The sequence below is a fragment of the Lissotriton helveticus genome, chromosome 6 (assembly GCF_964261635.1).
Source record: "Lissotriton helveticus chromosome 6, aLisHel1.1, whole genome shotgun sequence".
NCBI lineage: Eukaryota > Metazoa > Chordata > Amphibia > Caudata > Salamandridae > Lissotriton > Lissotriton helveticus.
The window spans coordinates 3749172-3766325 of NC_136067.1; the positions used below are offsets into that span (position 1 = coordinate 3749172).

A 17154-nucleotide genomic window follows, 5' to 3' on the forward strand; every position below is an offset into this window, starting at 1 on the left:
GTTTACAGAACAACAGACATAATGATGCACAAATTAAGACAGTTTAGTCACTAACCCATGCACTCAGTGAGACACATTTAATCACTCACTCATACAGTCAGTCATGCACCTACTAAATCCTTCGTCCAGACACCTACACATCCACTCATTCTTCAATATGTAAGACATATTTAAACTTTACAGAAACAAAAAATCACTGGATGTTGTTATCAGTGATGTCATCAGTGATGTCATTTGAGATGTCATCAGTGATGTCATCAGTGATGTCACTGACCATGTCATGAATGATGTAATATGTGACATCATCAGCAGTGGATTGCGGGTGCGCGATATATAGTTAGTGCAACTAACTATATATGGAATTTCATTGGTTTTATGTCAATAAAATGTCCAGCTAACTATATATGGTCTCTAACCTATGTTTTTTTCAGTGAATATATATATATATATATATATATATATATATATATATATATATATATATATATATATATATATATATATAAGCTAATGGCAGTCGCCAGTAGGTAGTTACAGATAGGACCATGTTCATAGGAAAAATCTTGACTTGCCTATATATTTGGCGCCTGTAGATTGATTATATATATATGTATAAAAGTTAATCCCACAGAATTCCAGTGGCTGAACGTGGGCATAGGACCTGACGCTTTGCAGAAATGTGCTGTATTGACCTTGAATAAGTGTTCCGCACCCTTGTCTCACAGGAGTTTATCACAGCGCTGCATGACCGCCACAGACATATGAAGACTCCACTAGGGGAGATTTGGAGGTAAAATCTCACCATCACAGCTGTTACAATTAATTTATATAGAAATCAGAAAGAAACTGGACAAATCGCTAAGTGAGGGACAAAGGCAACAGGTGTGAGATGATGGGAACCCTTCATAGGCCCGTACCTGCGAGTATCCGCTATTCCATAAGATGGCGCTCTTGTTGATCGTGACCTCGTGACCCCTGGGAGCCCAGGGGTCAAACTTCCCCACTTTCACTAGTTCAGTGGAGTCGTCCTGAAATATCTGGACATTGATGATGTCGTAGGCGGCGGCGACATCTCCATTCTCATCGAAAACGATTTCCTCGCCAGTTTTCAGCTTCACATGGGCACCTTTCACATAATGGAGAACCTGGAAACAAAGAGAAAAGACACAGAACAAGCACAGTGAGGACAGGAATGCAGCATCTGTGAGTAGAACACTGTGAATGGACTCAAAGGGTAAAGAGTCTTTGGCAGTCGGTGAGGTCCCTGCCTCCAGCTGAGGTGTCATGTGTCCCGTTTAGGTCCAGAAGGGAAACGCTCCCATTTTACATGAACGCCGGGCTTTCCTGCAAGTTGCCTTCACTTGTAACATTGTCTTCTAACACACATTTGTATTTGTGACACTTTGGGTCAGTTTGCTAGAAACCCAATCTTGCTTACACAAGTCAACGTCGTAAGAACACTATTGTATTGCCTTGGCAGTATGTACAAGGCTTATGCGCATGTTGCGCTGTGGAGGACTATGCAACTTGGGGTCCTGGTCTTTGCTGCAATGTATACCAGAACGCACGGTACCCCTTCTCTGAGTGTCCTGCCTGTAAGTGCTGAATCAGATCCAAAATGCAGCACAAGCTGATGGAAATACTTTTGGATGACATTGCAGAATCCTCCGTACCACTCCCATAGGGAGGTCTAGAGCAACAAATCACGTCAGAACATTCTCTTGTATTAAAAATGCAATACTGGATTATCACTTTAAATTAACACACTTACTATTGGCAAGAGAGCATGTAACGCTTTTGATTTTTAGCATTTTTTAGCAATACTGTCTAGCCACCTCCCCCTAGATTTTAAGAACGATGGCGTCTTTCATATTGAGTAGGCAGCCGAAAATTACACTTCTCCCTATTTCCCAATACCCTGATCTAAATCGGTAGGGGGTAGCGAAAAGACATAGAGACAGCTCAAACCCTGTCTTCTTACCTTGTATATGCTTCAAATTCAAGTATGGGGTGACGCCGCCTCTGTAGTCAGGATACACTAAACACCAAGGGACAGATTTACGAGCCCCTTGCGACAACTTTACGCCGCAGTTGCGTCATGTTGTAAAGCCCTGAGCTACATTATACCTACATCAGGTATAAATGTGATGGAGCGAGATTTGGAAGTAAATGTATTTCAACTCGCAAAGTTAAACCTCCATAATGAATAATAATATTAACAAAGTGTGCAGTGAGATTTATTAACCAACCTAGAGTAAAATTGCAAATCATTACACGCGGGAAACTAATATGTGTGCTCATGTTTGTGCTTTATGTTGCAAATGCATGTGTGTGTAAAATAATAAATTAATTTTGTCTGTCGACTTTGTCAGAACTAAAATGCGGCTGTTTTATAATGGCATGTGCTTATTTCTGTGTGCTCGTGTTTTGTTTTTCTGTCTTAAATGTTGCACGAATCTGTTTGTTGCTTCATTTGCTTCTGCTAGGTAACATAGATTAATGGGTTAATGATTAGCAAAGGTGGGTGGGAAACAGAACGAACTGTATTTCTTTCATTAATCAATGTTTTGTGTTTGTTTATGCATTAGTTTTACGAATGGGCCTGACAAAATGGACGGCGGTCTTGCAGTTTGTGAAAACTTGACCAGAGTGAAAGTTCTACCCATGCGCAGTCACGCTGATGAAAGAGTCATCTTTCTGCTGAACAAACAACGTTTAAACAATGTCAAACGTGGTCGAGTCGAATGTGTTTAGCCTAAGTGGCTTAATTAAATGCAAAGTTTTACAAAAACCATGGTAAATTCATAATACTGCAGTTGTATATAAATATGTATATATTTTATGAATCGGTTTTATTAATTAGGTCACATGATTCAGTTGCCCAAAAATATGTTCTGTTGGTTTATGGGCCTTGTGAGTGATTTATGATTAATGGTGAGTATTGTAGAGTTGGGTAGCGTTGCTTATGACATATTTTCTATAGGGGCGCTGGATCAAATTTCAGGTAGCAGAGTCCGGTTGCTCTCGTAACCAACATGTTACATGGTAATTACATAGGATCGATGTTTAACATATGTTGAGTTTGTTCACTTGTTACATGTAGTCGAAAGGTTTTTTCCTGTAGTGTGAAAAATCCTGGTTGTGCCGGCATATGAGTGGTGTGACAAAGTGAAGTTACACAGTGCATTTGTTCTGTTTTAAAAATAGTGGTATTGTTATCACTAGTGTTGTGGTCGTACAACACAAATTTAGGGATTTTAGGTGTGCTAGGTAGAAAGTACAGTGAGGATTGTCTATGAAATCGTAGCTTTTGAGTATAGGGAATTGGAGCCTGTTTTAAAACTCACTGTGAAAAGAGTAGTAGAATTTATCCAAACTTGAGTGAAGGGTGAAGTGACGTCGTTCATTTTTACTGGCAAAAGTGGATTTCTATGGCTGGTTAAAGTCCTGCCAGGATATCATGTATGTATGGTCAGAGAAACTTTCCGTTTGAAAGTGCGTAAATGATTTTGTAATTCCGTTCGAGTACAACTTTAAATTGTTACTTTATGTGCATTCAGAGGAAAACAAGTTCGTTATTACCTGTTTGAAGGGTAGAGTAGTCATACTTTATCAACGATTGTATATTCTGTGAGAATAGTGTCGTCTATTACACGCAAAAGAATACTTGAATGATTGTATAAACTATCACTTTTTTTAGTGGAACAGACAAATGGTTTGTTTTTCTGTTGTTATTAATTGAAATCCATTGAAAAGTTTTCTTAAAATGGCACTGTGAAATTTTTTTGTGAAGGAGGGGTGAGCGCTGGGAGTGAGAGGCGAGGAGCTGCAGCAGCTGTGTACGTCACAGGGTCCGCGCTGTGATTGGTTAGCATACGTCACAGCTAGCGCACTGATTGGCTCACGTGACTCTGACGAGCTGTTAGCTGATTGGCTTTCCCAGAAAGCAGCAATTCTATTGGTCGAGCAAAGTGGTGACGTAGCTCAACCTGATTGGCTTGTTGGTGTGTTTCGCGCACGGATTGGCTGGTTTTGCGGAACAACCAGGAAACATTTACAATCATTTTAACTTGAACAGATTTGATTAAAACATGAGTTATTATTATAAAAAAGAGGAGAAAAAGCTTACATTGCTTCATAAATGTAAAGTTTTTATTTCACTCGATAAGAAAATTGAAACGCGAGGTGGAAAATTACTTCATAAGTACAAAACACCTGCAGCCTATATGGAAGGTGAATATGGTTATCATACTTGTCTTTGGATTGACGTTTGGATGCATTATACTAAAGACGATGGTGTTTTGGCTTGGCCGGAGGATGGCTCATTTAATATGAGAATTAAAAAAAATGTAAGAGAAAAAATGATGGCTCTAGTGCCGAAGCCTAGACCAACACAATTTGAGGCTTTAGTTGAATGGGAGGATGAGATGTTTCAACTTCAGCGGGAAGCGAATGGTATGATAAGACCTCCAAAATCAAACACTAATAGAGAAACCCATGAGGATAGAAGGCGTTGGTGGAGACAGGCAGACATGTGTGATGGTCTCTATCCAGTGAGAGTAATGATTACAGAAATACCAGGTCAAAAGAATACCCAAAAGAAAAATAATATTGGAGAGAGTGATTTGGAAGATCCAGTTCTAGAAGAAATATATCTTACAAATAAAAAACAGACTCCTTTAAAACCAGCTTGTTCATGGTCTACCCCGATGGTTTCTACAGGAACCACACCAAGTGCACCTCCACTTAATGAGGAATCACCTAGATTTTACCCGAATAATACAGAAACTCCTGAAAGATTAGAAACAAGAACTAATTCTAGTGCATATGATGAAAGTAGAAATTTTTCAGAAACCCCAGTTCCAAGAAATGAGATTCCTCCCAGAAGCTTAATGGGTACTGGAAGGGATGAGGAAATTCCAAATACTTCAGAATACTTACGATCAAAAGAAGAATTAATTCGGCAATTGACTAAAGGTATGGAAGCAGTAACAGTTCAAGTAACGATTGGTCCTGTTCAGCCAGTTTTCGATCAAGGAGAAATTAGACATCCAGGTTTGGCTATTCCATTAAATACAGAAATTCAGAAAGTGGCTGAAAATTTTTATTCGGAATTAACTGAAATACATCGAGAGAAAACAATGATGCCTGATTTAACTTTTAATCCAGGTTCATTATGCAGAACACCAATGGGTGCAGAGTCAGATACTGAATCTCCAGAAAAAAGTGTTGAGAAAACAGATACATCCTCAAAGATTGATGTTGCAAAACTTAAAGCAGATTTGGAGGAATTAATCATTGGCACAATTGGTCCTGACAGTTTGAAGCATTATCAAGATGATGAATTGTTATTCATTTGCAAAAGTGTACAGTGGAAAACGAAAAACAAATATGATCAATTAGAAGAATTGGCTGCAGAATTAGAGATTGATTTGAGTAGGCAGAAAAATTTGGGAAAACATTACAGATTGGATTTCACTGAAAAAGACATTGACAATTTTAATACAATGGGAAGAATTGTGCATGTAAAGGATTTGATTGTGTACATTAAGAAATTGGGTGACTTGAGCAAGTGGAGAGTGAAATGGACCAAGAAAAGAGAGGAAGAAAAAAGAGAAAGGTTGGCTAACCAGTATCCAATGAGAGAAATTGCAGGAGGTGGTTATGTTCATGTTCCCTGGTCTAGACAAGACATTCTGTTGTTCACAAATGATTTTCCTCGGTTGAGAGAGAAGCCAGTGGAATGGTATCGGCAGGTGGACAGATTTATTAAAGTGTCGAAAGTTCTGTGGATTGATCTGGATGGATTCTTTGACATCGTTGTCCCATCAGATCTTTGGACAGAATGTAAAATTGCTGTAAGTTGGCCAAAAGTAGAACCAGCTAGAGATACAGTGACAGGTGCTCCATCATCAGAAGTCATGGGACTGTATGACAAAGTGATTTATTGGTTAAAAGGGAAGATTGCCCCTAAAGAAGTAGATTGGGTTAAAATTGACAGAACGAATCGGGAGCCGAAAGAATCAGTTCATTCATTCTATGAAAGACTGCTGCTGGTTTTTAAACAATACAGTGGCTATGAAAAATTAAGTGAAAAGGACATGAGCCACTTTATATACAGATTTATTTATGGCCTAAGACCTGAAATCGGTGATATGATCAAGAATGGTATTGTCGGATGGCAAGCACTCACAGTAGATGACATATTGAGAAAGGCAAAATACTGCAGTGATGAGATTGATGCCAGGCAGAAAAAATTAAAGGAGAAAGCAATGTGGGCACAGGTGAAGGTAGCTGAACAGCAGATTGCAAATTTGGAGAATAAAAACGTAAATTTTAACCAGAATCAGGGTCAAGGAAAATTTAAAGGCGGCTACAATAAGCCAAAATGTAATATTAATATTGAGGAACTGAAGCAAAAATTGCCTTGTTTTAATTGCGGTGAAATTGGACACTGGAAGTGAGAGTGTACAATTCCGCCCAGAAATTTTAAAAATGCATCATTAAATCCACAGATGCAGAATGATGTAAATCTGCAGCAACAGCTACAGCGACAATTAAACTAGCTGAATCTTCAGCAACAGCTACAGCGACAGTTAGCAAATCAGCAGAGTCAGATTCCACAGCCTCCCCTTCCAAACTGTGGAGGTGGTCAGAGGTATAATTCGGGAACAGGATTCAGCGGAGGTGATCAGGTAATAAGAACACAAAGAGCTAATGTGCCAAATGTTTCCCGACAATTTTTGATGACAGAAAATGGTGGAAGTGATTCTGAGGATTGTTTATGACGGTGCCTGAGGGAGGGGGAAGAGTGTGTGCTTCGAGCCACTCTTGAGGTTGACCAGTCAGGTCCATTTATAAATGGCAAAGTGAATGATGTAGAAATCACTTTTCTTGTGGACACTGGTGCTACCCGTTCTACTGTTAGATCAGTGGAAATAGAAAACCTCCCTCTCTCTGGTGAATCGATCCAAGTAGTTGGTGTAGCAAATCAGCAGATTAAAACGAGTTTGACGGAGCCTGTCAAAATTGAGATTGGCAAATTCAAAGATAAACACAGATTTGTAGTCTGTAACAGCAGTCCTGTAAACTTGCTAAAGGGAGACATCCTTTGCAAGATAAATTGCAAAATATATTGCTCACCGGAGGGTATTGAGCTTCAGACACTAGAGGAAGATGGGCTTTATAAATTAACAATGTTAATGGTTGAAGCAGAGGAAAGCAAATTATTTCCTGTATTTGACAAAGATAATCTTCCAGAGAATTGAAAAAGACAGTCAAAGCTGAGATTTGGGATTTATCAGGAAGTGAGATGGGCTTGATGAAAAATGTTGATCCAATTAAAGTCACAGTGAAGCAGGGAATACATTTTCCAAACATTCCACAGTACAAGATGAAAGCAGAGACAATTGAAGGTGTTATTCCTGTGATTGAAAAATTCATAAAACAAGGTGTTTTAAAAGAAATTGAGAGCAGTCCTTGTAATTCACCGATCATGGGGATCAAAAAGCCAAATGGAACGTACAGAATTGTTCAAGACCTGAGAAAGGTTAACCAGATAGTTGTTCCTTGTTGCCCAGTTGTTCCAAACCCAGCAGTGATTCTTTACCAGATTCCGCATGATGCAGAATGGTACACTGTCATTGATCTTTGCAATGCGTTCTTTACTGTTCCATTGCATCCTGATAGCCAGCAAATCTTTGCGTTCAGGTTCCAAGGTCGCACATTAGCATGGTGTCGTATCCCTCAAGGGTATACAGAGAGTCCATCTATCTTTAATCAGTTGCTAAAGAAATCATTGGAGAATCTAAATTTACCTGGAAGATCAACATTAGTCCAGTACATTGATGACTTACTCGTAGCAGCAAAACACGAGATAACTGTGTCACAGATACAATTACTCTTTTGAATCACCTGGCAGATGAGGGACATAAAGTGTCACCTGCAAAATTACAGTTTTGCAAACAAGGGGTAAAATATCTTGGTCACAGAATTGCAAAGGGAATCAGACAAGTGACAATCGAATGAATTAAAATGATACAGGGAATGCAACCTCCAAAAACACAGAGACAGGTCAGAATGTTTCTAGGAATGGTCGGCTATTGTCGGCAATGGATTAGTGGATTTTCAGTAATTGCGAAACCACTGCAGAGATTGACAAAATCAGATATAAAAGATCCAATTGTCCTGACAGAAATTGAGATGGAAGCTTTTGAAAAATTAAAAAGAAGCTTATGTGAAGCACCTGGTTTAGGTAGGCCAGACTATGAAAAAGAGTTTGAGCTGTACTGCAGTGAGAGAGAAGGGTGTGCATTGTCTGTGTTAATACAGAGACATGGAAAACTGAGAAAACCTATTGCATACTTCTCGGCAGTACTTGATCCAGTTGCGAAAGCATTACCAGGCTGCTTAAAAGCAGTAGCTGCAACAAGTGTGAGCCTTGAGCAAAGTGAGGGAATTGTGATGGGATTTCCTGTAAAAGTCCATGTACCCCATTCAGTTGAAATTCTCCTTACCAGAAGCAACACGCAACACCTGACAAGTAACAGACTTACTAAGTACGAGAAAGTTATTCTGGGATCAGATAACGTCTCGATAGCAAGATGTGTGAATTTAAATCCTTCCACATTATTGCCTGATGGAACTGTAACAGAAGTCAGAAATGAGAATGACGTCGATCATGAATGCTTGGATGAAAATTTAAAAAAGGGGGGTATTAGAAATTTAGACAATTTTTTGCCATTTGTAATTTTTAGTTTTTGTATTCTTTGCAAGGCTTTGTGAAAATGCCTTACGTTTTTGTTAATAACAGTTCAAGGTGTTCTATTCTCAAGAGATGTTGTAAGATGTCCTCAATTTGTGTGACTCTAATAATCTTGCTTTGGTTAGTTTTAGCTGTAATTTTCCCTTTTGGATTTGACAAGGAAAAGTATAAGGTCAATATGACAAGCAAAGCTTTAGTTAATCAAGACAAACATAGTGCAACGAGCAAAACTAACAGAGTTATTGAGCACAGACCAGAGATCCATCAGGATAGATCTGTTAGTGATTTTTCTAGCAATACGTTTTCCAGACTCCTGGCTGAATATGTGAAGGTCATGAAGGTAAAGGACTGTTACATTTGTGTGAAATTGCCTGCTTCTGTTTCAGAGGGAGTGACATACACTATGCTTCCTCTTACTTATGGCATAACCTGCAGTGTAATAGCTAGTTTATTTTATCAGACTGGCCGTTTGGAGTATTATTATTCCAATTATGATGAGATTTTTGCAAACCTAAAAATTGAAAACAGCTTAAATAAGCACCAATAAGCCAAACAGATGAGGGGATTCTTTATTGTGACAAATGAACTCACCTATGAGTATGCTTTTAGAAATAATTTGACATGCAAATTGAGAGCTGAGGAAAAGTCTTTCCTGAATCTAGCTGAGGAGAGAAGAGCAATTTACAAAAGAAATGAGATGATCAAACAGACTAAATCCAAATTCTGGTAGATGGAGGATGAAAAGCTTAATGGCAAATCATTTGAGAATGTTGCTATACACATAGACAAACCAATTAGTGGTAAATTTTGTATCAGAAGAGATAACACTTCATTCGACAATTATTTTGTGGGAGCAAGCCATTGTGAGGACACTTATCAAATCATGGGGGGTTGGGGATTCAAGGGTGGCAAAGACCCAATATTTCCTGGAATTTATTTTGTTTGTGGAGACAAAGCTTACTATAACCTCCCTGATCACTGGTATGGGACGTGTTTTGTTGGTCTTGTCTTTCCAAAGATATTTCATGTTGACAGAAATGAAGAAGGTTCATTTGAAATTAGCAATCATGTAAATAGGTACAAAAGAGAAAGTTTCTCAGAAATTTTGGGAGACATCTTTGAAGCAGTAATACCTTTAGTGGGTATAACCCTGAATGCAGGTAGAATTAGAAAATTGTTCACAATTGTTGACAGATTGTCAACAGACACAGCTAGTGGTTTCCAATTAGTGGATACTGAAGTTATTGCTACACGGTCCATGGTAATGCAGAATCGTCTTGCCCTTGACATTCTGCTAGCAAAAGAGGGAGGAGTTTGTGGCATTTTACATGTCCATCATTGCTGCACCTATATTCCAGATGAGAGTAGGAATATTGAGATGTATATTAAAATTATTTACAGAGTTGCAATCGGAAATGTACCCTTGGAAGAAGATGATTTTTCAGAACGTTTATCGAAAAGATTAAGCAATTAAAACCTGGTTTCAAGAGATTGGTGGTTCAATTCTTGGCAAGATACTGACACCTTTATTAGTTATAATTTTTGTAATACTATTGTTGAAGATCAGTTGCATGTTACACAAGAGAAAGAAATACCTGAGGGAAAAGAAGAGAATCTACAAGATCAGAAAGGAACAGGAGAGAGAGATAGAACTGGAAGAGTTTCGTAGAACTCAATATGAGAGTTGCAGGCAAACAGCTGAGACAAGTCTTTAGAAATACTAATACAGTGAAATTGAAACATGTTCATTTATGAGATAAAATTTGCTAAATGTTTGGGTGTAGTTTGGTGATTTTGAAATCACCAGATGAGGGAGTTGATGGAGCGAGATTTGGAAATAAATGTATTACAACTCGCAAAGTTAAACCTCCATAATGAATAATAATATTAACAAAGTGTGCAGTGAGATTTATTAACCAACCTAGAGTGAAATTGCAAATCATTACACGCGGGAAACTAATATGTGTGCTCATGTTTGTGCTTTATGTTGCAAATGCATGTGTGTGTAAAATAATAAATTAATTTTGTCTGTCGACTTTGTCAGAACTAAAATGCGGCTGTTTTATAATGGCATGTGCTTATTTCTGTGTGCTCATGTTTTGTTTTTCTGTCTTAAATGTTGCACAAATCTGTTTGTTGCTTCATTTGCTTCTGCTAGGTAACATAGATTAATGGGTAATAATTAGTAAAGGTGGGTGGGTAACAGAACAAACTTTATTTCTTTCATTAATCAATGTTTTGTGTTTGTTTATGCATTAGTTTTACAAATGGGCCTGACAAAATGGACGGCGGTCTTGCAGCTTGTGAAAACTTGACCAGAGTGAAAGTTCTACCCATGCGCAGTCGCGCTGATGAAAGAGTCATCTTTCTGCTGAACAAACAACGTTTAAACAATGTCAAACGTGGTCGAGTCGAATGTGTTCTTGGTGCCCTTGTCAAGGACAGGATGCTGCGGAACCTGCCAAGATTAGGAAATGAAAGTTCCTCCTCTGGAAATGTAACTTTTTGAGGAAGCAAAGAGGATGGTAAAACTAAGAACAATAAGGGCTGTGATGTGGTCCCGGACTTGGTCAAAGGACAATGACCTAATAGTGGGCTGATGTGGTTTAGCCAATTGAAAGTTTAGTTTCTCGAAAAAACGTCCAATAATGTTACTTTAGCTAGTTAGAAAGGTATAAAAACTGACCCCTTGGGAGGGAGGGCGCGCTGCTGCTCATCTTCTCCTGAGACCTGTTAGACGTGACGTGCTGACGGACTTTCTTTGGAGCACGTAAGCATTAATAGGGCTAAATGACTTTTACTTTATACTTTAGGTGAAATGAGTTTTAGACAGGGAAGTCAGGGTTTAGGTGATGGAAAACTGTTCTTTCTTCTTTAATCATGCTAATTGATTTTGCTTGAAACTGTTTGTTCTATTTTGCCATTCCTCAAATAATGCTGCTATAATAAAAAGATTCTAATAAAATGCACTTTCCTTGAATAAATAGTTAATAAATAAGATTCTGAAAAGACAAGCTGGCCTTGTTATTTCGCAATCGTTACCATCAGCAGATCCATTTGCCTAAGTGGCTTAATTAAATGCAAAGTTTTACAAAACCATGGTAAATTCATTATACTGCAGCTGTATATAAATGAGTATATATTTTATGAATAGGTTTTATTAATTAGGTCACATGATTCAGTTGCCCAAAAATATGTTCCGTTGGTTTATGGGCCTTGTGAGTGTTTTATGATTAATGGTGAGTATTGTGGAGTTGGGTAGCGTTGTTTATGACATATTTTCTATAGGGGCGCTGGATCAAATGTATGCAGAGTGGCCGTTCCGTCGCAAAGAAGCCTGGTAATAGTGTCACTTTTATGATGCCACTGCGTCAAAACCTTACGCCTTTTTCTGTGACGCTGAATAACTGGCGCAGCTTTGCTAATATGCAGAGATGCGCCAGTTATTGTAAATCTGCCCCCATGCATTCGAGATGATGTTTAATGTCCCGCAGCAGAGCATGTGACCAATAACGTCACTTCCATTTAATCAATCCTAATCAGAAACCCCGATCCAACCTCCTGCAAACATGTCGGCCATCTTAACCGGTCGTGTTGTCTTTAGTGGGATAAGGCATACTAGTGCAAAGGCACTTGTATCGGATGATTTATTAATATAATTACTATCGGGCAGTCGTATTCAGTGAGCAAATGACTGTTGTAAACTATATAATAAAATTGTGAATGAAGCAACCTATTATATGTACAGGTGTTTTGATGAAAAACCAATTGATTTTTTATTGGGATAAGCTTATGTAGTGTTGTACCTCTTGCATAAAGTGTTATTTCCTGATTCCCTCGTACAACAAAAAAACATTTATTTCAGAGTGAGGAGAGTATAGGTTGACCTCCTATGGTAATACCATATAGTATCATTATCATTCATATATTTTTGCAGACTGCTAGAACGCGAGTTCATCTTTTGAGGTAACGACTAATCAGCGTGAAATCCCAAGAATAAGAGTACAGAAAGGGGTGTATGATAGAGTCTGTGTATTGTCTTTAACCCGTTGCGTGCTTCTGTTGGCTGTTGGCCGACGGGAGCACTATCTCGCTATTGCTGCTGTCGGCCAATGGCCGACCCGGCTCCGCCCATTTTGCGGAAGTGCCGCACTGCCGCGAAATCGCGGCCGGGGCAAAGGGGTTAAAAGGTAAATGAATAGGAAAATTTGATCAAAGTATGAAAACAACGTTTCACATGTTCAGTTTTTAACAACTAGTATACTTAATATATTCTCTCTAAGTATATAAAAATATTTCTTTTGACAGATATATATTACTCCAACTACCTACTATTATTAGGCGAATAAACACAGTTGTTAAAGGTAGAGCTACCCCAGACTTTCTTTTAATAGATAATATGCTGACATGGCACTTTTGTTGAGTAGGCAAATGAGAAGGTTTTGTCTGTCTCATTTTTACAGTAATATTCCGCCACCACAGTTGGGGTTTTCGATTGAGAGTGAGGTTTTTTAATCCCTTCATTAATGACTACTTAGGAAATACCGGCAGCTCATTCTGTATAGATTCTTTTGAATCAGAACAGGTATCTGACTTTTTTGTAGATATCTGAAATTGCAGGTGTGCCTCAGTACGAATGATGAGAGATTGGTTTACGTATTTTGGGGGAATGGTGAGATGCATTCCCCATTTCTTTCAATTATATTGTATTCTTTTAAACTTGTTCATGTGCTTGGAAAGAAAGGAATGTTTGTGGTATCACCAGGACAGAAACACTGTTTAAATATATGCTCATCAAAGGTTAATTGTGTTTTTTTTATTTATTGTTTCTCTGTGTAATTTGATACAGATTCTGATTGTGGTTTGGGAGATATCGTCCTTTGTCCTGAAGAAGGTGGTGTTTAAGCGGTTACACCCACCGAAACGCGTCGACGCCCAATGTCAACTGGCATACTGTAGACTCTGATAGAAATTTTATTATTTGTCACATTTATTTTTCAAAAATTAAATGTCAGTAAAATGGTCTAATGTATCTGCCTATTTAGCCAATTAGAAACATAGGGCCAGATGCATCAAGCAAAAAACCGGTCGCAAAGGGCAGATTCTCAGAATCTGCCCCTTTGCGACCGGTATTTTTGCATTTGGGATGCATCATCCCAAATGCAAAAATTGCAAATAGAGAATTCGCTAAATTGCGATTGTTTGCATTTAAGGAATCTCAAATTGAGATTCCTTAAATGCAATGCATGAAAGTTTCAAAAATAGCGAATTCGCTAATAGGGCACGCAAATTACCACGAAGTACAACTTCATGGTAATTTGCAAAAACTTTGAAAAATGCACTTTTGTGCATGTTTCAAAGTTTCATGTTGCGCACACACATGCCCTAAGGGCATGTGTGTGTGCGCAACATATGTGCATAGATCAAAATCAGGGGTGCAACAGGGTGTCATTTTGACACCCTTGCACCCTTGAAATTGCATGAGCAATTTGCGAGTACCTACTGGTACTCGCTAATTGCTCATGCAATCTCCAATACATTCCTATGGGCCTGTAGGCCCATAAGAATGAATGGGGAGGTATTCATTAATTGCGACTCCCAATTTGTGAGTCGCAATTAAGGAATTCTAAGGAATCGCTATTTTTGTAGTGATTGCTTGATGCATTCCATTTTGCTATTCCTTATTAGCGATTCCTTATTTTTCGCTAATAAGGAATCGCAAAATGGATGCTTGATGCATCTGGCCCTAATTTTCTTGCAGGTTCTCCCAATACTGTAATAATTTGATTTGTTTTGTTTTTAAACCTTATGTGTATACAATTGCTAAATAATGTTTTTTTAACCTTTTTAATGTTTTATGATGAATACATTCTGTATATTTTTTCAGCACTTGACCTTTGATGGTATTGGTGTTATGTTCTGGTGATATGATTATGTGCATGATTATGTGTATTAGTGTATATGTTTAGGTGAACTTGGTTGTCCAAAGGGGATTTCTTTTTGACTAAAATCTCAATTCTTAGACAAAAGATGTTTCCTTAACTTTAGCCACCCTGTTTTTTATCCTCCAATAACGCACTCCGCAGAAGAAGTATAGCTTCTCTTGAACACACAGTTCTTGACACATTTGCTGATCTACTTGGCACTATCTTCAACGCTTAGAACATTGTAGGTTTTGCCCACATTTTTGTTAAATAAGGCTCTTGATTGCTCACTACCGCAATAAATGTGCTTAGGGAATTTTTGTCATTTTTGGAATTAAATCCAATTTATTTACTGGATTTTTACCCCTTCTCGTCATTTCAGATGCCGACGTATTAGCCATCATTCTAAGGCAATGCGTTTTCTTTATATAAACAAGAAGTACCCATTGCCAAACGCTCTGTTTTGACTGCTTCAGCAACACATGAATAAAGTAAATAGTGATCTTTAACTGCTAGTGAAAGCTAGAGTGTAAGGACACATGTAAGAGGGGCTGTCCTTATGGAAGGTAACAACAAAAGTCAGGGAGGTACTAAGGAGGGACTACTTAGCCTATTGACAAATCAAAAGCCAGCGTTTACAAAGGACAGTAACAGGAGCCAATTGAAAAGATGGGCGGACAATGGGAGGAGCTTAAAGTCCATACCTGAATACAGCATGTCTCAAAGAGACAGCGCAAACGCTGCCAAGGCAAGACCTAAATATGACTCAGCACTAGGGGAGGTGGGTGGGGTTGTTGTAATTTGGCAGCGATCGGTGTTAGCATTTAGCTGAAGCCATCTTGTATTTGGCAACCATCTTGTCTGCCATGTGCTCACCATGTGCTCTGTCCTACCTTGCCGTTGTTTACTCTTGTACTCTGCTTATAGAAGACTATATTTAGGCTCTGCTACTCTGCACATGCGCAGAAGAAACTGTAACTGTTCATACACCTGTTCTAATCTGTAACTGTCAGGTTATTCTTACCGGAGTCAGCAAACTGCTAGCTCCTCCCTACTGTTGACTTTGCATTTCTGTATGACCTTTTATGTATGTAACCCTTCTCTTTTGTACTTGTACCACCTTCTTCTGAGGCCCTGTGTGGGTATAAAAGGACCCAAGCAGCACCCACCGCAATGTAAAATAGTCATGTTGTGCTTTTACATGCACAAAGTGACAGGCACCGTGCGGTGCCTGCCACATTGTACATGTAAAAGAGCACCCCCCACCCTCCCAACACCCTGGGGGCCCGCAACAGCCCCCAACAGCAGGAACCGCCAGCCTTTCCATGGCGGCAATACAGCCATGGAAAGGCTGATTACGGTCTGCATCGTAATATGAACGGCGGTGTATTCCAGACACTGCCACCACATTACACCCCTTTTTCTGCCGGTCGACTGGTCAACCGGTGGAAAAGCGGCGGACGGTCTTTCCGACTGCCGCGGACACCCCAGCCATCATAATGTGGTGGGGGGGGTCTTTGCAGTGACGATGGCGGGCGGGGGCGATCAGCCCACCATCGTAATTGGCCCGCATGTTCCTTCTGTTCAGTGTGCTACTTCATACACTACCGAAGGGTGTTGTGTGAATGTGGTTCCACCTCATGAGGTTTAATAAAAGCTTTGTTTTATATTACAGTTTCCGTGCCAACTTCTATTCTATTGGCCTGAGGACTTGTGCAGAGAAGGGCGAAACCCTAGCACTAGATCGCCAAGCTGAGGCTCACCACGACAAATTGGCGCCCAACCAGTGGGGCTCATCGGCGACTCGGATGCCCGAAGGAGCGGTCGAAACGAAGGATTGGAATCTCACTGCAGACGATCACTGCCTGAGGAGACCCGCATCTTGGCAACCACGGCGTTTTTCCTCTCTTTCTGATCTGACCATCCCGGTGGTGCCGGTCCTCGACTGAGATCTCTTCTGTTGATTCGCCTTGCAGTGACCATTTGGTCGATTCAAGAACTTGGCAGTTGGAATCTGGACATTTGGGATTGGTAAGGTCGTTTGATGCGACGCTTGCTGTTTGGTTTGGAATTTGTATTGGCCAATTCTGGGATTTTGAGATTTGGGAATATATAAATTGCAATTCATAGAGGCAGGTAATGAGGAGACTTTTCTCTACTTTGAATAAGATTTGAATGGCACAACGTGATTTAAGTGCTACTTTGCATATAATACTGCATATTTCGCACTATTTTTGGCATGCCTGTTTCTAGCACACTTCGTAGAATGTGTTGCTTTTGTGGTGGTACTAATTTGAGACTTGAAGAGACAATCGGCCCCACCGGAGGGGACGCCTAATAGGGATATGTATATTAAATATGGTATTTCTTCTATAATGTACAGCACGGGAATACATTTACTAGCAAGGATCCTGAGTTGTGTTGGCCTATGCATGGGTCATTTGATCTACGAAAGATTCAGTATGT

General features: G+C 39.3%; 1 protein-coding gene across 1 annotated transcript in view; it reads right to left on the minus strand.

The window, feature by feature from the left end:
* The window catches only part of LOC144761554 (extracellular calcium-sensing receptor-like), a 193066-nt gene that overhangs the window by 68056 nt on the left and 107856 nt on the right, over positions 1-17154 (minus strand). Inside the window, exon 4 of the mRNA XM_078646862.1 lies at positions 918-1145. Coding sequence (XP_078502988.1) covers positions 918-1145 — 228 coding nt within the window. The remainder of the gene's footprint in view (positions 1-917; positions 1146-17154) is intronic.